The sequence below is a fragment of the Mastigoproctus giganteus genome, chromosome 4 (genome assembly GCF_048544385.1).
Source record: "Mastigoproctus giganteus isolate SK-2022 chromosome 4, ASM4854438v1, whole genome shotgun sequence".
NCBI lineage: Eukaryota > Metazoa > Arthropoda > Arachnida > Uropygi > Thelyphonidae > Mastigoproctus > Mastigoproctus giganteus.
This window is the reverse complement of record NC_143578.1, coordinates 160,987,971-161,011,876: the sequence shown is the minus strand read 5'-3', so window position 1 is coordinate 161,011,876 and position 23,906 is coordinate 160,987,971. Positions and strand designations below refer to the sequence as shown.

At 37.4% G+C, this 23,906-nt stretch overlaps 1 protein-coding gene across 1 annotated transcript in view; it reads right to left on the bottom strand.

Annotated features, from left to right (window-relative positions):
• Positions 1 to 23,906, bottom strand: part of LOC150087146 (endoplasmic reticulum transmembrane helix translocase) — a 760,787-nt gene that overhangs the window by 295,682 nt on the left and 441,199 nt on the right. Inside the window, exons 14-15 of the mRNA XM_090371851.1 lie at positions 20,934 to 21,059; positions 3,537 to 3,645 (exon numbers count right to left, since the gene is read on the bottom strand). Coding sequence (XP_090227977.1) covers positions 3,537 to 3,645; positions 20,934 to 21,059 — 235 coding nt within the window. The remainder of the gene's footprint in view (positions 1 to 3,536; positions 3,646 to 20,933; positions 21,060 to 23,906) is intronic.

Below are 23,906 nucleotides of genomic sequence, written 5' to 3'. Positions count from 1 at the left end.
TCAAATTGGTCAGACAAGACTTCCCCTTAACAAAACCATGCTGTGTCCGAGCTATAACTGAAGTCTTGTCTAGATGATCCTGCAGTCCTTCTTTAACCAGTGCCTCCATTAATTTTCTTGGAACCGAAAGTTAAATTAACAGGTCTATAATTATTTGTGTCGCCCTTTGATCCTCCTTTGCGAATTGGGATCATATTTGCATATTTCCAGTTCATATTTACCTCACCTGAGTCCAAGGAAGATCTCATAATTATGGCTAAGGGTTTGCTTACTTCCTTTGCTGCCTCCTTTAATATAACAGGATAGATCCCTTCCACCTCGGGTGCCTTTTTTATGTTTAGCTTCAACAATTTCTTCTCCAATTTCCTCCCAGTTATTACAAAATCATCTATTTCACTGCCAGAGTTTAATTCACCTCTGGCATTTCCCTCTCTGAATAACTCCGCATGTGTGAATATAAATGCAAAATATTCATTTAGTTTGTTAGCTACCTGAGCAGGATCATCAACAGTTGAACCATTGATATCGAGTGGACCAATCTAATCCATCCATTTCCTTCTAGAGTTTACATAGGTAAAGAACTCTTTGCTGTTTTTCTTTGCATTCTTTGCAAAAGATTTCTTACAATATGCCTTTGCCTGTCTAATCTCCTTTGTGACTTGGTTATAGACCAGCTTATATCTATCATAGGCTTCCATATCACCCATTAATTTATATGTATCCCATGCATTTTTCTTCTCTGCCACATGTCTCATTACTTTATCTGACATCCATTTAGGCCTAAACCTTGAACAATATTTCTTAATTGGTATGTAAAGCCTAGTAGCTTCCAAGATTAATCCTTTGAATGGCTCCCATTTTGAATTTGCTGTTGGTAACATCATCAGTTGGTCCCACCGTATAGAATTTAAATACTGTCTCAGACCACCGTAGTAGCATTTACAAAAGCAAAAACCCTTCCCTTTACCCCTGATGGTAGTTACCTCTTTGAATAAATCCCACTTCAGCACACTGTGATCACTGCCACCTAGTGGTTACTTTATCTGCAGATTATTAATGCATGAAGAATCACTACTGATAATCAGATCAAGAGTATTATTCCCTCTAGTTGCCTCCCAAACATGCTGATGTAGAAAACAATCATCCAATAAATCCACAAAAGCCTTGCTATTGTGTGAGTGACCAACCCACAAATTCCAATCAATATCTGGGAAATTAAAATCTCCATTATAAGACTCACTGATTTACTGGCCCACTCTATTTCCCTGTACAGTTTTTTTTTTTTTTTTTTTATACTCATCAGAGTCATTAGGCCTATAACACACTCCTACTCTCAATTATAATCTCCCAGTGCTCAAGTCACACCAAACTGACTCGACACTGCACTGTTCAGCGATGTCAACTGTCTGCACTTCCTTGGATATGTGTTTCTTAACTAATAGCATAACCCTTCCTGCCTTGCTATCCTACCTGTATACACTGTACTTCACAAATTTCAGTTCTTCTTTACTTATATCAAATGTCTCCGATATCCTTACAATATCTGCCTTTGATGATTTAACCAACACCTCAAATTTATCAAATGTATTTACCAAACTCCTACCATTGGTGTATATGCAAGGATACATGCGCCTGTTCCTATTCTTATCTACCCTAACACAACCCATGTGTTTACTTGTACTGCAATGACTCCCAGCAGTCTCTGAAATACCCTGAATCTTGTTTTCCAGGCTGCTACTCATTCCAATAGAAGCAGTGCAAGAATCTCTTTCACCTCTGCCAGTGGCTACTGTTAATCTATTCATCTTTGTCTCCCCCCCCCCAAGCTAGCAGTTTTCCGACCCACCTAGCACTGCCTCGATAGCATCAGCAAATATTCTTGCACCCTTTCTATGGAAGTGTATCCCATCCATTTAGATGAAAGTCTCTCCTCTTAACAAGTACAGACCAGGCTGAAAAAAATCTTCCCCTTGAGCCTTGTACAATATTTCCAGGGCTGAATTGATTGAGAAGGCTCTCATCATATACTCCCTCCTATCATGTCTGGGTAGAATTGCAGACACTTTCAAATTCCACTCTACTTCATGCCTCTTTTTTTTTTCCACAGTGACCTGTACTTGTTAAGTAATTCCACTGGTCTCCTACTCTTGATATCAATAGTGCCAAGGTGTACAACAAATATCACCTTTTGTGCCCATAAAAGATATCTGCTGTACAACGTCATCAACTTTTGCCCCTGGCAGACACATACCCTGGTCCTGTTCCACCGATCCTTTTTACAAACCATATTCCCAGCTTCCGTTTCAATAGAGTCACCGACATCTATTCTACAATTGTCTTTCCTCAATTTGAATGTATGCCCACTCAGGTTCTTAATCTGAGTAAGAGGAAAAATCCCATCATATTCAGCTTGCTCAACTCAATCAAGGCCTTATACACCTCAATGAGATCACAATAAACATGCCTACTCTCTGGGTGCTGCAATTAGCAGAACTTAAGCATTTCTTGGTAAGAGCACCCTTTCATTCCCCTCACCAGTCTTGTTGCCCTTCTTTGTACTTGTTCTAGCAACTCTACATCCTTCCTAAAATGAAGCCTCCAGACCTGTACATAATACTCAAGGTGTGGCCTGACCATTGCCATGTACAATGGGATAATCACCTCCCTGTCCTTGCTAGCAAAATTCGTATATATCACTGACAAGGCTCCATGATTATTATGATTCATGAGCGATTTCTCCTTCATTCAGTTTTTGGAAAATGTTTGGGTTCCATAGTTGGGCTCCCCACCAGCCATGGAACCCAAAGGGCCACCTACTATCCAGCAAGCAATTAATGCTCTCCTGAATGGGATGCACCATACCTGTACCTCCATAGCCTAAATTCTGTTTCTTTGAACCCACAAGGGTAGAAACATGGCTACAGCATGGTTGGTATCCCCCCACCCCCAGGAAACCCATCAACCAAGTGATCCTGGGCATGCTGTTGCAAGATCTGAAATCTTAATGAAGCGGGAGTAAAAATGTATTGGGGCTTGGCTACTTAACCACCGGGATCCTTGTTTCCAAATTTCCATAGGTCAGAGCACACAGTAAACATGCCATATTCCTATGGTGTTAGTTCTGAACCTTGGCTGTAGGCACTGAACTGGAGTGATGCCAACGTGGAGGACCAGAAGCAACGCTGGGATGTCCCTTCATATTGTACAGGTACCCAAGTCAAGGAGATTTGCCGGGCAGTGTAGTTGCAAGTAATGTAAATTTTTCCAAGTGATATACTGAATTCTTCTGAAAGTGAAAGCTGGTGCATAGAATTGACACTTTCTGCATAGATTACTAAATGTAATAGTGGCAAATAGTGTGTGTGTGTGTGTGTGTGTGTGTGTGAGAGAGAGAGAGAGAGAGAGAGAGAGAGAGAGAGAGAGATAATTTTGAAAACATTCATTAATAATGAATGAACTAATTTAAGGATTTAATTATAACTTATTTTTAATGTTAATATGCACAGATAATGATAAGCACAGACATATATACTTACAGTTTAAATTTGGTGGGGCAAGAATAATGGTGATTTCTCTTTTAGTAAAATTTAATTCTCTAGCAACATGGCAAGCTGTAAGAGGTGCATCCCCTGTTATCATAACAACCTTTAAAAGAAAGTGAGAGAGAGAGAGAGAGAGAGAGAGAGAGAGAGAGAGAGAGAGAGAGTACATATCTGATAAATATTTTAACATTATTTTTATATTTCATGTAAAAGTATAAAATATAACAACATATTCTAGCAAATAAACAGCTTGGCATATAGGCAGACTTATTTTTGTCTTCAAAATCATATAAATTTTCATATAAGTTGACTTTCTCCCCTACAATTTTTAGTCATATTTTACATCTTGCATAGGGATGCATTATAGGAAACTTTATTAATTCAATTTCTACTTTATACTTTCTGTCTACTTTATTAAATAAATTTTTCTGCTTTTTTCTTTATGTTTACATAAATGTGACATTTTATTAACCTGCACAGGGAACCATAAAGAAAGCAGCAAGCATATACAGTACTCTCTGAATTAAAGGGTATTAAAACCTACAGGCATTGGTGTTGGTAGCAGGCATATCATTATGCACATATAAGTGGCAAGCACAGGCATTCCTTGCAACAACAGTGAAAACTGTTCTCTATAAACCATGACGTGCTATAAGTGCTATAAGCGACTGACCACATTGAAAGTTTGCTTTCCAAGAACTTTAAAAGTAACCCCAGAAATATAACTCCTGATACAGTCCTTTAACTCGTTGTATGATAAAGCAAAGGTGAACAAATTAATGGGTTTTAAAAGGCAAACAACAATATATTTGTGTAAAAAACACATATGTATTAAACTGTATATGCATTATTATTAATAAATTCTTTAAAACTTAAAAGAATGTGCTTTAATTCAAGTTTAGGATTTAATTTATACACAACATAAGTTACCTATTCAATTTTACACACTTTATTTTTCAAATATCAACATATATGCCAAGAATATAGTGTAATCACAATTATTAATAATATGAAGGAATACCAATTTTTTATATTAATATTATAAAATAAAGAATTCCATGCTGATCTTTTATGATCAGAAAAGAATTGAGGGCACTGCGGTGACAGAAAAGAACAGACTGTGGATTTTTGGCTGCTGAAAAGGGATAAATAGTTTTGATATTTTTACCGCATTTTTCATTAATTAACTTACTGCATTTCGTTCTACAAAGATAGCAAACAGGCTTAGAAGCATTCGTTAGCTATTTTTTAAATTTAACAAGTGATTTTTGTAAATTATGACTCGCTGCTCATACCGGTGTTGACGTCAATATAGTTGAACTTGACATCATTATTGTAGTCATTATGAAATAATGTAAAGTATATCTCGAACTGGTATCATAAAGTAAAATGCATTAGTAGAGGCATATAATGCAAGAAAGCAAGCTTATGCAGCATCAGCAAAAAAAAAAAGAAACCTCTCCCATTTCACACCCCACCGTTTGTTGCAAATACTTGTCTAGCTCAGCCTTAAATTTATTTAGGCTATCAACTTCCACAACAAAGGATGGAAGTCTGTTCCAACACCAACTACCTGCTGGCTAAAGGCAAACTTCCAAACATCTATCCTACAACTCTCTTTGCTCAATTTGAATTTATGCCCTCGCAGGTAATTTTTCTCAGCAAGAGGAAGAATTCCATTGGCACTGAGCATACTCAAACCATTCAAGGCTTTATACACCTCAATCAGATCACCTCGCAGGTGCCTAGTCTCCAGACACTGTAATCTGCAAAATTTTAGCCTTTCTTCGTAAGAGCAACCTTTCATTCCATTCATTAATCTGGTTTCCCTTCTCTGTATTCATTCCAACAGCTCTACATCCTTCTTAAAATGAGGCCTCCAGATCTGTATACAGACTCAAGTTGTTGTCTGATCATTGCTTTATACAAGAGGATAATCTCCTCCCTAATCCTGATAAAAAAAATCCTGTACAGCATTAACAAGACACCATGAGCTACTCTTGCAGATTGTCTGCACTGCTCAGAAAACTTCATATCTGCCTGCTCATTCTCTACCACTGACAGTGTAGTACCACACAGTTGATACATTACTCTGGGGTTCCTGCTTCCCATTTGTAGTAGTTTACATTTCTCAATGTTAAACTTCATTTGCCACCTCTCAGCTGATCTGCTCAACTTTTCTAGATCCTGTTGCAGCAGTGTACTGTCATTAGTGTCCTTAGCAACACTGCCGAACATCGTATTGTCTGCAAATTTGGACATTAAGCTTGATATACCATGATCAATAGCATTTATAAACACAGAAAACAACAATGGACCCAAAACTGAATGCTGAGGGACTCCACTAATAACATTACTCCACGATGAGCAGTGTGCATTGATTACCACTCTCTGTCTTCTCCCACTCAACCATCCTTTTATCCATAGCAGCAATTTGCCTCTAATGCTACACTGCTCCAATTTGTGTAGCAGTCTTCCATGGACAACAGTATCGAAAGCTTTTCTAAGATCCAAATATATGATATCAAAGTTATTCCCTGCATCAAGTTTCTTTGTGACCACATCATAGTATCCAATCAAATTGTTCAAGAAAGACTTTCCCTTAACAAAAATGTGCTGTGTCCGAGCTATAACTGAAGTCTCATCTAGATGATCCTGCAGTGTTTCTTTAACTAGTGTCTCCATTAATTTTCCTGTAACAGAAGTTAAACTAACAGGTCTATAATTACTTGTGTCACCCTTTGATCCTCCTTTGTGAATTTGGGTCACATTTACACATCTCCAGTCCATGGATACCGCCCCTGAGTCCAAGCTCTCATAATTATGGCTAAGGGTTTGCTTAGTTCCTTTGCTGCCATCTTTAATATAACTGAATAGATCCCATCCACACTGGGTGCCTTTTTTATGTTTATCTTCAACAATTTCTCCTCCACTTTCCTCTCAGTTATTATAAAATCATCTAGCTCATTGGCAGAGTTTACTTCACCTCTGACATTCTCCTCCCTGAATAACTTCTCATGTGTGAATGTAGATGCAAAATACTTGTTTAGATTGTTAGCCACCCGAGCAGGATCCTCAACTGTTGAACCATCAACATCCAGTGGACCAATCTGATTCATCCCTTTCCTTCTTGGGCTTAAATAGGTAAAGAACTATTTTCTGTTTTTCTTTGCATCCTTTGCCAAGGATTTCTCATAATCTGCCTTTGCCTGCCTAATCTCCTTTGTGACTTGGTTACAGACCAGCTTATATCTATCATAGGCTTCCATGTCACCCATTAATTTATATGTATGCCATGCATTTTTCTTCTCTGCCATATGTCTCATTAGTTCATCTGACATTCATTTAGGCCTAAACAATATTTTTTAGTTGGTATGTAAAGCCTAGTAGCTTCCAAGATAAATTCTTTTAATGCCTACCATTTTTAATTTACTGATGGTAACATCATCAATTCGTCCCACCTTACAGAATTTAAATACTGTCTCAGGCCGCCGTAGTCACCTTTACGAAAGCAAAAACCCTTCCCTTTACCCCTGATGGTAGTTACCTCTTTGAGTAAATCCCACTTCAGCAGACTGTGATCACTGCCACCTAGTGGTTCCTTTATCTGCAGATTCTTAATGCATGAAGAATCACTACTGATAATTAGCATTAGCATTAGTAGAGGCATTTGATGCAAGAAAGCAAGCTTATGCAGCATCAGCCAAAAAAAAAAAAAAAAAAAACCCCCACTTCCACTTCACCCCTCTGTTCGTTCAAAATACCTGTCCAGCTGAGCCTTAAACTTATTTAGGCTATCAACCTCCACCACAAGGGATGGAAGTCTGTTCCACCAACCAACCACCCGCTGGCTAAAGGCAAATTTCCGCACGTCTATCCTACATCTGTCTTTCCTCAATTCGAATTTATGCCCTCTCAGGTGATTTTTCTGAGCTAGAGGAAGAATCCCATCAGCATTGAGCATGCTTAAACCATTCAAGGCTTTATACACCTCTATCAGATCACCTCGCTTGTGCCAAGTCTCCAGACACTGTAATTTGCAAAACTTAAGCCTTTCTTCGTAAGAGCACCCCTTTGTTCCATTCACTAATCTTGTTGCCCTTCTCTGTACTCGTTCCAGCAGCTCTACATCCTTCTTGAAATGAGGCCTCCAGACCTGTATACAGTACTCTAGGTGTGGCCTGACCATCGCCTTATACAATGGAATAATCACCTCCTTATCCCTGCTGGAAAAATTCCTGTATATCATTGACAATACTCCATGAGCTACTCTTGCAGCCCGTCTGCACTGCTCAGAGAACTTCATATCTGCCTGCACAACCACCCCTAAGTCCCTTTCATTCTCTACCACTGTCAGTGTAGTACCACAGAGTTGATACGTTGCTCTGGGGTTGCTGTTTCCCATGTGTAATACTTTACATTTGTCAATGTTAAACTTCATTTGCCACCTCTCAGCCCATCTGCTCAACCTTTCCAGATCCTGTTGCAGCAGCATAGTGTCCGTAGTGTCCTTGACAACGGTGCCAACCTTTGTATCGTCTGCAAACTTGGACATTAAGCCGGATATACCATCATCAATATCATTTATAAATACAGAAAACAATAATGGACCCAACACTGAGCCCTGAGGGACTCCATTAATAACATCAGTCCACGATGAGCAGTGTCCATTGATTACCACTCTCTGTCTTCTCCCCCTCAACCACCCCTTTATCCATAGCAGCAATTTGCCTCCAATGTCACACTGCTCCAATTTGTGTAGCAGTCTTCCATGTGCAACAGTATCAAAAGCCTTTCTAAGATCCAAGTATATAATATCAAAGTTATTCCCTGCATCCAGTTCTTTTGTGACTGCATCATAGTATCCAATCAAGTTGGTCAGGCAAGACTTCCCCTTAACAAAACCATGCTGTGTCTGAGCTATAACTGAAGTCTTGTCTAAATGATCCTGCAGTGCTTCTTTAACCAGTGCTTCCATTAATTTTCCTGGAACAGAAGTTAAGCTCACAGGTCTATAATTACTTGTGTCAGCCTTTGATCCTCCTTTGTGAATTGGGGTCACATTTGCACATTTCCAGTCTATGGGTACCTCCCCTGAGTCCAAGGAAGCTCTCATAATTATGGCTAAATTAGATCAAGAGTATTATTCCCTCTAGTTGCCTCCCGAATATGCTGATGTAGAAAACAATCATCCAATAAATCCACAAAAGTCTTACTAGTGTGTTAGTGACCAAACCGCAAATTCCAGCCAATATCCAGGAAATTAAAATCCCCATTATTAGACTCTCTGATTTACTGGCCCACTCTAATTCCCTGTACAGTTTCTTATTATACTCATCCGAGTCATTAGGCCTATAACACACTCCTACTCTCAGTTTTGATCTCCCAATACTTATGTCACACCAAACTGACTCGACATTGCATTATCCAGCAATGTCGTCTGGCTGCACTTCCTTGGATTTTATGTGTTTCTTAACTAACAGCATAACTTTGCCTCCCTTCCTACCTTGTCTATCCTTCCTGTACCCATTGTACTCCCCAAATTCCAGTTCTGCATTCCTTATATGTGTGACACCATGCCTCTGATATCCCAACAATATCTGCCTTTGATGTTTTGACCAACACTTCAAATTCATCAAATTTATTTACCAAACTCCTAGCATTGGTATATACACAAGTATACATGCACCTGTTTCTATCCTTAGCTACCCTAACACAACCCATGTGTTTACTTGTACCGCAATGACTCCCAGCAGTCTCTGAAATACCCTGAATCTTGTTTATCAGTCTGCTGCTCATTCCAATATAAGCAATGCAAAAATTACTTTCACCTCTGCCTGCAGCTATTATTAATCTATTCTTCTGTTTATCCTCCCCTCCAAGCTAGCAGTTTTCATACATACCTACATAACATTGTCCCAATAGTATCAGCATATATATTTGCATTCTTTCTATATAAGTGTTTCCCATCCCTGTAGAACAGCAGTCTCTCCTGTTAACAAGCACAAACCACACTGCGAAACATTCTACCCCATGAGCCTTGCTCAATCTCTCCAGGTCCGAATTGATTGACAAGGCTCTCATCATATACTCCCGCCTATCATGTCTGGGCAGAATTGCAGACACTTTCAAATTTAGCCCTAACCCATGACTTTTATTCAATATTGACCTATACTTCTTAAGTAAATCTGCAGATCTCCTACTTATACTGTCATTAGTGCTAACATTAGCATTAGCAGAGGCATAGGATGCAAGAAAGCAAGCTTATGCCGCATCAGCCAAAAAAAAAAAAAAAAAAAAGCCCTCCCGTTTCACCCCTCCATTCGTTCCAAATGCTTGTCCAACTCAGCCTTAAATTTATTTAGGCTATCAACTTCTACAACAAAAGATGGAAGTCTGTTCCACCAATCAAATACCTGATGGCTAAAAGCAAATTTACACACATCTATCCTACAATTGTCTTTCCTCAATTTGAATCTGTGCCCCCTCAGGTTATTAATCTGAGCAAGAGGAAGAATCCCATCACCCTTCAGCTTGCTAAAGCCATTCGAGGCCTTATACACCTCAATCAGATCACTTCGCAGGTGCCTACTCTCCAGGCGCTGCAATTTGCACAAGTTAAGCCTTTCTTGGTAAGAGCACCCTTTGTTCCCCTCACCAATCTTGTTGCCCTTCTAGTACCTACATCCTTCCTAAAATGATGCCTCCAGACCTGTACTCTAGGTGTGGCCTGACCATTGCCTTATATAACAGGATAATCACCTCCCTGTCCCTGCTAGCAAAATTCCTATATATCATTGACAAGACTCCATGACCTGTCCTGGCAGCCCATGTGCACTGCTCAGGGAACTTCATATTCAACTGCACGATTACTCCCAGGTCTTTTTCACTTTCCACTTCCCTGAGTGTAGTACCACGCAGTTGGTACATTTCTCTTTGGTTATTGCTACCCATATGCAGTACTTCGCATTTGTCAATGTTAAACTTCAGTTGCCACTTCTTAGCCCATCTGCCCAACTTATCTAGATCCAGTTGGAGTAGCATACTGTCTTTACTGTCGTTAACAATCCTGCCAACCTTTGTATCACCTGCAAACTTTGACACTAAGCCTGATATATCTTCATCAATATCACTGATAAATATACAAAACAACAATGGGCCCATACCGAAACCTGGGGAACTCCACTAATAACATTTGTCCACGAAGAGCAGTGTCCGTTGATTACCACTGTCTGTCGTCTCCCACTCAACCATCCCTTTATTCATTCTAGCAATTTAAGCTTAATGCCATATCTCTCCAATTTGTACAGCAGTCTTCCACGTGCAACAGTATAAAAAGTTTTCCTGAAATCCAAGTATATGATATCAAAATTATTTTTGGCATTCAGTTCCTTTGTGACCACATCATAACATCCAATCAAATTGGTCAGACAAGACTTCCCTTTAACAAACCCATGCTGTGTCTTCACTATTACTGCAGTCTTGTCTAGATGATCCTGCAATGCTTCTTTAACCAATGATTCCATTATTTTCCCCGGGACACAAGTTAAACTAACAGGTCTATAGTTACTTGTGTCACCTTTTACAACCCCTTTTTGAATTGGTAATACATTTGCACACCTCCAGTCCATGGGGACCTCTCCAGAGTCCAAGGAAGCTCTCATAATTATGGCTAAGGGTTTGCTTGCTTCCTTTGCTGCCTCCTTTAATATAACTGGATAAATCCCATTCACCCCAGGTGCCTTTTTTTTTTATGTTTAACTTCAACAATTTCTCCTCCACTTTGCTTTCAGTTATTACAAAATCACTTAGCTCCTGTTAGAGTTTGATAAACTTCTGGAACTCCCCTCATTGAATAACTCCTCGTGTGAATATAGATGCAAAATACTCATTTAGTTTATCAGCTACCTGAGCCTGATCAACAATAGTCAACCCATCTATGTTAAGTGGTTCTGGTTCAATCTGATACATGTCAACAGTATCAACGTTTGTGCCCTTAAAAGATATCTGCTATAACAACATAATCAACCTTTTCCCCTGGCAACATACCCTGGTCCTATTGCACCTATCCTTTGTGTACAATATATTTTCCATGTCCCTCTCAATAGAGTCACCAACAACTAGCTCCTGTGGGACCACTGCTTTCTTGGGGATTGCCAGTGTTTCCTGATGATCAAGTTCAAGCTCTGGCATTGATGTTGTTAGATGACAGCTTGATGGGCTTCCTCAATTTAAATCCTATGAGTGCATCCACCTTGTAGTTCAAGCCCTCATAAAGGCACATAACAATGCTCAGTTAGTGCCTATTCACTATTGGCAGCCACACTATTTACATCGGGCACACACAAAGACATCCCCCGTTGCAATATCATATTCTGTTCCTGATAGCTCCACAAATAAGCAGTACATTTCATAAGACTGACTCAGAGGATGACCACCCTCAGTTCTCCCCTAAGCAACGCCACTCCCACTACGTTGAGTATTTTGCTTTGCTGCCTAGTCTGAGACATGATTTCAGTTCAAATTCAATATAATTAAAAATACTACAATAAGCTTATATCCTAATGCATTAATAACACTATGATCCAGTTATGCTATAAAATTTACGTTATAGAATATATATATATATATATTTCAAAAGAAGCTTATAGTATACATATTTTGTATCTCCTACCAAGTTACTTTATGTGAATTCTGTATCTCCTATCGTGTTTAAGTTATATGTATTACACTATGTTTGTAAATTCTAAATAGTTATAATAAAGAATATATTTAACTATATATATATTGCCAACCTAAGTGATTCAAACTCTTGTGCTACCTATTTGTGATACTATATCTACGCCAAATCACAATACTAAAAGCTCTATGAATATTAATGTTGTACATTACAGACTATACGCTATAGTTAAGTTATTAAAACACGTATGTAGTGCTATAAATTATAGTTTATAAGCCTATTCTGATACTGATTGCACTGCTATGAAGCTTTGTAGAAACCTCCAGTATCTGTTATATATCTATACTAAAACTATGGCAGCCAAATTCGAACATTCTTATTAATACAACACAACGCTGTCAGAAGTCGACTGTGGTTTTCTAAACAATTAATCTAAACAAATACACCAAATTAATCATGAAATCACAAATACTATACTACTAATTTTAAATCAAAAGTTAGAGAAAAACAATAATTTAAAATCAATAAATAAAGTTCCAGTTAGCAGCTCCAAAAAAATGTGTAGTCCATAGCCTTGTCAACAGAAAATTCTGCTGTCACATGCTGCAATAAAGTACTTCCTCACTGAGCAAAAGAACAAATTTTCTCCACTTGTTTTAGACTCTCCATGTAATGCCTTAATCTACTATGATAATCAATTTCTAAAACGAAAGTGGAAGATTTAAAACTAAAGTACTGGTAAAAAAAATTTGAACATAACATATGCCAAGATATTCAAGAGTAATGCCCTCAGTACATGGATGTAGGGTACAGTGGAGTGAAGAACTAAGTTTGAATTTTCAGCTTCTGATTCACTGGCATAACATTTAAAAGAAACAATCATACTGCTTCATGCAAGCCAGAAAAGAAGGATGTGAACTGACTTTTTTTGTTCAAGGCAAGGATAATATGTCTAGTATTATCAGCTTGCTTGGCCTGTTTAGGATTGCTTTTACTGGAAAGTTGCAATTCAGAAGTTCTGGGATACCACATGATTGCTGATAATGGATGGTTGGCTCCATATTTTACACATGAAAATGATAACCACAAGGACTTCGAAACATCATTGTTGTTCTTGTTGGTATTGGGTTTAATAACACAAGGGCTACTGAGGTCATGATGAGTCTGTTCATAGTTTATTTTCACATAGCATATTATTATAGATGTTAAATTATATGCTCCTGTATGTATAGGCCAATACATCTTAAATAGATTAAAATTTCTTCTATATTTGCATAATTCCCAATGATATAAGATAAATCATGTGAGACATTCAGCCTGGAGACTGACTAAAAAGTGTCTGCATCATTTCCTACAAAATGAGATAAATTATGTGAGACATTCACTCTGGAGACTGATTGAAAAGTGTTTTGACCAGATGGTTGAATATAACGGACAATCAACCAGAAAATGACAGACCGTAAGTTCACTGTGACAGGATGAGCACTAGGGTGGGTCTACTCCCAAGATGAGTATGACGAATGTGTCCAATTCTCAGTCTTGTCAATACCATTTCCTCTTGTCTCTTTCATTAAAAGCCCAAAAGGTATAGCTTTGAATCTTGTTTTACCTGGTAAAGTTTACCATTGGTATTAATTTTTGAGATCTGTGACCAGTTGTCATAGCATGCTCTGCAAATGATAGGCTTATCATCAGTGTAAGGAACCTGAGAGTGTTGTGAGAAATTGAGTTATTATTATTTTATTATGAAAATAATTGAGGATGTTTAGCTGCAAAGTCAGCACTTTCATTTCCCACAATGACAGAGTGGCTAGGGATACAGCAAAAATTTATTTAAAGAACAGCTGAGAATGAATGTATTTAAAGGAAGGATGAAAAGAAGAGAAATTCTTCCTTATGGTAGAGAAAGCACTAAGAGAGACAGTAATTGAAGTAAAATTGAAGTGACTGAGGTAAAACTTACTGATGTTATGCCTGTCTCTTCTCTTTTTTTGTAATTTTATAATTTTGAAATTTTTTTTAAATTGCACGCTTTTGTAATTTTTCCTGCACATGAGATAAAAATTTGAATAAATACAATTTTTGATTCAATCAATTCAGCAAGCACAGTTGCGAGTGCTGCACATGCACGAGGAAAATTCTGACTTACGTAAAATGCGACTTACGCAGCGTTCCGTGGAACCCAACCCTTACGTAAGTTGGGGAATTGCTGTATATTCAAATGCTTTAGACAGGTAGTCTTAAATGAATGATGTGAGCTTGGAAATTTAGCTTGTTGTCTAATATCTGCTGAAGAAATCTAATGGTATTAACAAGTGGGATTGGAGTATTATTTATTTGTAGTTCAGGTGGAGAGCCCCTCGCTTGCAAAAATGAGTGGCTGTGAATTTCTTTTCTGATAGTTGATAATCATTCTGTGAGGTCCAGGATTCTATTGTGTTCATGGAAAGCTGGAGCTGCCATTCAATGGTGTTCATAATTTGAGTTGATAGGAAATGCCGAGATCATCTACATACATGTAAACTTCAACACTTTTTGGGCTATCTCGTGCTACGTCGTTCATGCTAATTCAGATTGTGAATAGTGCTGAACTACATATTGATCCCTGTGGGACTCTTTCCTTCTGAATGTGAGAGGTAAATTCTTTTAGTATCTAAATTTTACCTGCACTTGCATTCTTTTAATATCTAAAAAGAATGCAGGTGCAGGAAATTATGAATTATTTCAGCTAGATGACCCTTTACCCTAGATGGTAAAGATCCATAATAATACCATGACTCCAGGCAGTATCAAATGCCTTTTCAATAACTAAGTTGATCGTGAAATGAAAAAGGTATTGCGGATAGGAGATTCAGCTTTGATGAGCATGACTAGAGTTGATCTGTTCTTCTGGAAGCCATACTGATGATCTGGTAGGAGATTCTGTGAATTCAAAATCCAAGTGAGCCTTGTATGACTCATCCTTTAGAAAATTTTACCCACACAGCTCGTAAGAGATAACAGCCTATATTGAACCAGGAAAGGATCTTTTCCTGGTTTTGGTATGACGATAATGAAAGAATGGTGCCAGAAAGAAGGATAGGCATTTTTGAAGAAAATCCGATTACAGAAAATTAACAGAGTACATAAGACCTCTTCAATTAAATATTTAAGCATGACGTAATGAACACTATCTGAGCCTGTGCACTATTGAAGGATCTACTTAATGTTTCTTTAAGTTCTATTAATTTTAAAGGTTGGTTGTATGGGAGTGAGTGGTGCATGATGTTGTTTCTTTTATACCATTCTGCATTTATAATTGGATATTCTGAAAGGATGTGAAGAATACAAAAGCAGAGATTGTACACAATGATTCTGCTAGTGCATTAGTAACTTCCTCAGGAGTATATTTCTTTCCCTTTCCAATTTATCTTCCATTAGCTTTAAGTCTTTTATAAGCAATTAGGCTACTAGTGGAAGGATTATTCCAAGCATGGTTTTTCTCCTCTTTGGCATTAAAGCAATCTGCATTACACCAGTGATTTTAATTAGTGCAATGTGTCTTGGATTTTGGAATGGAAGCATTAGCAGCAGTCAGAATCTGATTGGCTATGTAAGTAGTTATATCATCAATAGGGTGTTGCTGAACATAAAGGCTGACTAAAAGTATTTGGGCAGAATAGCCATCGAAGTTTGCCTAATTAAGCTTTCAAGTGGATCAATGATCAGGATTTGGAGTTACCAGTGTTTGCAATGACCAAATAATTGGAGGATGATCATTCTTAAATGGATCAGTTAATACTGACCATGACATGATTGGAAAGATTGATGGTGAACAAAGTGACAAGTCAATTACAGAAGTAGATCCTGTAGGTAGGTGGATATAGGTGGTTAATCTAGAATTCACTAAATAAAGATAGTTATTATTCATAGGTGGTAGATGACTTTCATCAACCGGTGAAATACCACCACTTTGCTTATTGGAGGCTTGAAGTGGTGAAACCCATGTTTAGTCTCTAGAGCAAAGTTTCCAGCATCCCCCTCCCCCCATAATTCTCCTTCAACCCATGCATGGTACTAAGTACTATAGGTTTTGATGCCTTTCGTGTTTGGGGTTTTCATAAATTCAACAATCAATTTTCCTCGTCTCCATTGTAGCAGACTCCCACAACAGATGGTGGCAATTAAATTTAGCAAATATAAAATTTGGAGTTGGGACTTGTATAATGAAGTTTTGAGTTCTGAATGGGGAAATAGTAGAGATGGTAGAATGTAAATGAAAACAAGGGTAACTGAAGTACCCACTGCAATGAGGTGCCATGGCTTCTAGAATTGTTTGTTTTGGATAGGCCTGAAGAGTATTTTAAAATTTACAAGAATGGGCAGGAGGCTCTGAGGTCCTATCTCATTTGTACATGATATAATTGGAAAATTTTGGTAAATCCCTTAAGTCATCAGAATGACTGCTCAATCCTCTGCAGTTCCACTGTATGATATTGTGCATTATTTAAGTTTAGCTGAGGATGATTCATCTGACTGTTTTTTGTATACAAATAATTTTTTCTTGTCTTTTTTTTTTGGGAAGAGAGGGCATCCAGTATTCACAGCATCATTCACATCTAGTATGGATTCCACATAATCTGAGTGTACACCCCACTTCCATACTGTTGGTGGGTGATTCAGTTTTCTTAGTCTTTAGCATTTTTAATTTTTCAGGGTAATGCAAGATTCTTGAAGTATCATTTTGGATACTAATTGAAGTGTTAGTGGCCTCTCTGGTTTTAGTTTTATGAGTGTCTTTTCCAGAAGTTGAGTGTTGTCTTAACCCAGTTAGTTAAAAAGGTTTTGGGTGGCATTGACACATCTGTTTGAACTCTATTTCTGTCTTGCCATTTCTTGCAATTGAAAGATATCTCTAGATATAAGATGCAGAAAATCAACTAAGCATGGTGAAAATAACTTGCTTGTGTGCCTCAGGATATGTGACTTTATGTTCTACTTTTTTTTTCAAAACATTATTAAAATTAGCCAAGAGATGGTTGAGTTATTGCAATGTTTTCTGAAGTTTCCTTTCCAGCTTATTTAATTAAATTTGATTTTTTTTTTTTTTTTTTGCCTTTAAAATTAATGCAGAGTGCAGTATTGTTTAGTCTATTATTAAAATTAATTCAGAAATTCTTTTTTTTGGGGAGATCATCAATGTCTCTTCTTTCAGAACTTCTTTTGGATTGTGAACTGGATTAGAACAGTAATCAGATCAATCAATTGTTGTACATTTCAATTTGGTAACTCTGATAAGTGTTCAGATTGCTTTTTTCACCACTTTTAAACTCTTCTTTAAACAAGCTTCTCAAAGGTTGTTACTGTTCTACCAGATCAGTTACATATTTAATTACAAATGGCCAACTTGTACACATATGCTTCAAAATCTTTTATACTTCAGTGGCATGCATAAGCTGAAATTCTTTAAATCTATCTTTTCTTTTTTGCATTTCTTTCTAGATGGTAGTAAATTTCCACCAAGTATTAATCCACTTTCACAGAAAGGCACAAGACCTCATTTCAACACACAAATTAATAAGATGATGAGGATGGCCTATTACCAACAAGTGCCAAATTCACTGTGAGATAGATATAGAGAAGTTATAAAGAAGATATAAGAGTAGAAGTTGTGGCAAATGATGTAAGCATGCAAGCTTATAGCATCAACCGAAAAAAAAAAACACACACACTTCACCCATCCTTACCTTCCAAGAATTTGTCTAGTTCTTCCTTGAATTTATTCAAGCCATCCACTTTCACAACAACAACAATCAACCACTTGCTGACTGAATGCAAACTTCCATACATCTATCCTCCAACCATCCTTCCTCAATTTGAATTTATGCCCCTTCAAGTGCACACATCATGAGCAAGTTTGGTTTGGTTTTGTATTGGCGTTTAGCGGTGCATGGACCATGTTAGTCATAATGCACCAGTTAATATGGTATGATGTGTTTCGGATGTGTTTACTTTGGATTTATATAATTGTCTCTTTTAACTTGATTCATACTTCATTGGGTTAGTATGTTTACTTCCTTAGAGTGAAATAAGGTGAAAACAGTGGTCATCTCTATCATTCAAGAGGTTCATTAGGGTAATGGTGTGATATGTCCTATAAATATCATTGAAGGCTTGTTTGCATTCATTTGCATATGTAGGACAGTATACTAATAAGTGTTGGACTGTCCGGATAGTGTCACAAGAATGGCACTGTGGTGATTATTCTGCTCGCAACAAGAAAGAGTGTGTAATATGGGTGTGTCTGATACTCAGTCTGGCCTGTACCATTTCTTCTTTTCTCGTCTTTCGTGTGCTAGAAACCCAGTTTTCAATATTTGGCTTTGTTTGGTACAATTTGTTTGCAGTTTGCCAGTTCCAAGTTTCTTGCCATAGCAAATGGCAAGTATGCTATATCGCAGGCTTGTAATCGGAATATGGCACTGATATATCTTCTCCAATCTGTAGTATGGCTTCTTTTGCTGACTTGTCTGCTGCTTCATTTACAGCAATCCCACAGAAAAGTGTATCCTGTTCATTTCTGGTGCAGTCTGTTAGTATTTATCATATGTGCCAAAGGATTGGGTGTTTGGGTGTATCTATGTTTTGCATGGCTTTTAAGGTACTCAAAGAATCTGTATATTATACACTTCTCGTGTAACTCTTATCTTGTGCACAAGTTAAGGCTATTTTTATTTCTTATAATTCTGCCGTGTATACACTGCACTCTTTCAGTAGTTGTTGTGTTAAAGTAATATCTGGGAATACAGCTGCTGCTCCCACTAAAGGGTCTGTTTTCAAGCTATCTGTATATATTGGAATACATTCAGGAAACTGAATGTCTGTGCGCTACATGTAACTGTTGGACGTTGCAGATGTTGCTTTTTATTCCATTTTTGAACGCAGAAGTCACATATTGGGATAAAGTACCATATGTAGTACTTTTCATTGACAAATGTAAAGTACTACATATGGGAAACAGCAACCCCAGAGCAACGTATCAACTCTGTGGTACTACACTGACAGTGGTAGAGAATGAAAAGGACCTGGGGGTAATTATGCAGGCAGATATGAAGTTCTCTGAGCAGTGCAGACGGGTTGCAAGAGTAGCTCATGGTGTCTTATCAATGATATACAGGAATTTTTCTAGCAGGGATAGGGAGGTGATTATTCCCTTGTATAAGGCAATGGTCAGACCGCACCTTGAGTACTGTATACAGGTCTGGAGGCCTCATTTCAAGAAGGATGTAGAGCTGCTGGAACAAGTACAGAGAATGGCAACAAGGTTAGTGAACGGAACGAAGGGTTGCTCTTATGAAGAAAGGCTTAAGTTTTGCAAATTACAGTGTCTGTGGAGACTAGGCACCGGTGAGGTGATTTGATAGAGGTGTACAAAGCCTTGAATGGTTTGAGCATGCTCAATGCTGATGGGATACTGCCTCTTGCTCAGAATAATCACCTGAGAGGGCATAAATTCAAATTGAGGAAAGACAGATGTAGGATAGATGTGGGGAAATTTGCCTTTAGCCAGTGGGTAGTTGGTTGGTGGAACAGACTTCCATCCCTTGTTGTGGAAGTTGATAGCCTAAATAAATTTAAGGCTCAGCTGGACAGGTATTTCAAACGAACGGAGGGGTGAAGTGGAAGGGTTTTTTTTTTTTTTTTTTGGCTGATGCTGCATAAGCTTGCTTTCTTGCATCATATGCCTCTACTAATGCTAATTCTAAAGGGATATGCAAATCCCATGGTGGAGGAATGTGAACTGGAAGGTGTGCTACACTGTCTATATTAAGGTTATGTACTGCTAAAAAGTCTGCATTCTGATTCCCAGGGGTCAATTTGCTTGTTGCCGATTCTGGTAGATATTTCTGCAACATGGATCAAAGAGGATTTCCCAAGTAGGGTGTCCAGGCATAGATTTTATTTTAAATGTATAATCCAATGCCAGTTGTCGTCACCTAAGAGTTAAAGGTTGGCTTTGGCATACAGACTATATATGGGAGAGGTACGATAGGCACCAGTAGCTACACACAGTGCATTATGAATTTTTGAATGGAGTTATACAAATGTCCATACCACGTCCTCCATGTAGTGCAGATCTTATGCCATGTGACTTTTACATTTATCTACACTGGAAAAATAAATAAATAATAATAATATTAAATAAGAATTAAGGGGTTGTAATTTAAACTCACAATAAACAGTGATTAATGCAAAAAGAGTGATTTAATTTTTTTTTAAAATTTCTGGAGAATGACAGCAGCATTGGGGTAAGTAATAACATCAAATAGGGCCCATTTCAAAAAAAAAAAAAATACCCAAACTGAAATGTACATTTTAATAAATAAATAATTAAAAAATTATGATCAATTTTTTTGTTTTTCTACATTAAAGAAATCAGCAAAGACTTTCATCTATATAGGGATATTATATCAAAAGGATTTAATATCCTTTCAATAACTGAACAAAGAATAAAATGTTCTCTATTAGAAAAGAAGAAATAATTTAATTAGTACATAAAATATACACTGTAATGTTATTTTATTAGCAATCATATATATATATTTTCACATTGTTCCAACAAAAGGGCCTATGAAATGTAAATACAATGCACAAATATTTGATCTAATGTAGGATAAAATTTCAAATATAAATTAAACTATTCTATAAAATATATAATACAAAACACTCACATGATGACTGGCAAGCTGGATTTCCCGAATAACACTTTTAGAGTCAGACTTCAGAGGACATGATATCACAACAAATCCTACAAACTCCAAGTTACATTCAAGATCCTCTCGTGTCAATTCTCTCACCTGAAAATTCCATAATTAATTAGATGCAGTGAAAAATACAGATGGAAAATGGAGATGTGATTGAATTTATTCCATCCATGGAAATGTACTGATCTATATGAGCAATGTAATATAATTAGGAAATTACATTATGTCGTGATTTTCCTTGAAATTTATTTTTTCTCTCTAAATAACCATTATTATACCATGTGAGTTTTTCAAGTTTAAACTTTAAAAACTCACAAGGTATAATAGTGGCTATTCAGTGAGAATAAAAAAATCATTTGAGTGATGAAATTTAGCAGATAAAATATCCACAAAATAATAATTAAAGAGCATGGCTGGAACACAAACTGGACATAACACTTCATTAAAATTAATTTTATTTTATTTTATACTTTACAACAGTCATAAAAGCTCTGAGGAGCTTAAAGATAGCAAGCACAAGAATGTTAAAGCATTCTGTTGTATCGTGGAGATTCGTGTTGTAGTCTTGAGATGAGTAGTTCTATTCTTTCATTGAGACCATTCAGCTATTGTCAGGTGAAAGAGCTGAAACAGCAAGAAGACAAATTTTTGAGATAATCAACGGCAGCTGTGGTGGTCAATTACCCTATTTTATGGATAGGAGGGGGAATAAATTTGGCAAGTTGTTGTTTGTTTGTTATTTGGTTTTTAGGAGCATTAGCAACTAAGGCCATATTGCTCCAGGATATGCGGTGGTCATTCCCTGACCTTTCCGCATCCTCCGTATTTGGTGGTGACGGGCTCGAACCCCGGTCTAATCAAGAAGCGTGTGCTACGCACTGCTGTTCCTTCCCACCTGGCTACAGAGGCACCTTATTTGGAAAGTCTGTTGCCAGAGGTATCAGTTATGGCTAAGCCACCACAAATGCTGATTTGCAAATGAGGTAATATTGGGTCTCCATATTTTTAATATTTAAGAGGATGATTCATAGTATAATATTTGGTTGAAAATGACAGAATTATTCCATCAAAAGCTAGTATAGGCAATCCCACGGTTCTTCTACAACACGGTTTAGCTCTAACATGATTGATAGATTGTAGCAATCCTCGCACAACATGGTACTTCTATAACACAGGTTTCACTCTAACTTGGTTAGAGAATTGCGGCAAACCTCGCATAACATGGTATTTTTGAGCTTTTGTGTGGCAACATAATAGACTGCTATTATGTTTGATGTAATTTTTCAACATTTCCATTCTTTTTTTGTGAATCCCCACTGGTGACTCGCTAGTTGTTATACAAAAAAAATTATTGGGAAATCCCTGTATTTTATTTTATTGGAAAATGTCTGTGTTAGGTTCTCAAACAAGCACAAGTTCAATAGGTTCTGACCTATTGAACTTGTGCTTGTTTGAGACCATAAAAAATTGCAACTTCGAAGTGTGCAGTTCGTGACTTTTAAGGTTTTTGTAAAGGTATTTCGGCTTTTATTTGATCGTTTATAAATTTTTCCAGGTATGTATTACTAAACTTTGTTCTAAGAACTATATTGGAATAATTTCTTTGTTGTGAATTAAATTCCAGCCCTAAATTATCTTATTCTTATTATTGGTCATATGGTGCAAGGAAGCCTGAAGCTTGTGCTGCACCAGCCAAAAAAAATTCCCCGAGTTACCCTGAGAGAGAGAGGAATCACCAAGAAAGAGAAGAATGATGATATCCAGCTCAGGATCCTGGGTGTGCCAAGCCCATACTCACCAGATGTGAGCCCCTAAGGTTAAGGAAATTAAAATGCGCCACTCAAAAGAAACTTTACTTTTCTAGAATCAAAAATACGAATTTTGGAGCATCTTAAAAAAGGGGAGAAGGTATCATACTTTGCAAAAATTTTAAATTTAAATGAAGCAACCATCTAGACCGGGGATCGCCAATCATATGCCCGTGGGCACCGAGTTGCCCATCAAAGGGTTTTCATGTGCCCACATAAAAAATCGGAGTGACTCCCCCGTAGATCTCCAGACAGTGTTGGATTGTTGAGTCACAGCTAACCTGGGTACACTAGGATTGGACATTATATTTATGTCTTGCAGCAACAGCTTTCCAAGTGTAATAGGCAAAGAGGTTCTAAAATGTTTTCTTTGGGGCTTTTACAATTGCTTTACGTTTTCTTTATTCCATTTTTCTTTATCGGAATAAAGGTTAGGTTTTGAAACCTAACCTTCCTTCCCAGTCCCAAAGTTAGGAAGAATGAAGAGAACCCTGTAAATCCAGTGATTTTGTGATGTAAATATCTCAGTTTGGCAGTTTATAGCTTCATTGGTGTCATTGGAGGAAGCAGTGTAGGGTATCGAATTTAAAAGTTACCATTAGTACAGCACTGTCACAGGGAAGTGACCCAAACTCAATAGGATAAGGACCGGAAGAAACCCACCATTAATGAGAAGAGATTACACTTGAGTATTCCTTTGTCTTCATAAAAAGGGTGAAGCAAGATGAGCTTTAGTCTCCACATGTAGAAGTTTTATAGAATAACGACAGTGTTTCGACGAAGTGATTTTCTAAGAATTTTTCAAAACAGCCTGAAAAAGAAGTATCCTTTTTGGGCAGTTCCACTAAGATTTTCGTCGAAACAAGACCATTGGCGAGAGTGCTTATAGTTTCTCAGTCCTTTTTGGATAAAAATGTATACGTAGGTAGTGGAAGAGATTTATTTTGTGTTCAATTAGGTGCTTTTATGAAAATATGAGAGCTTCTTTGGACTAAGGGGAGGTATCCATAGACTGGAGATGTGCAAATGTGACCCCAATTCACAAAGGAGGATCAAAGGCTGACACAAGTAATTATAGACCTGTGAGTTTAACTTCTGTTCCAGGAAAATTAATGGAGGCACTGGTTAAAGA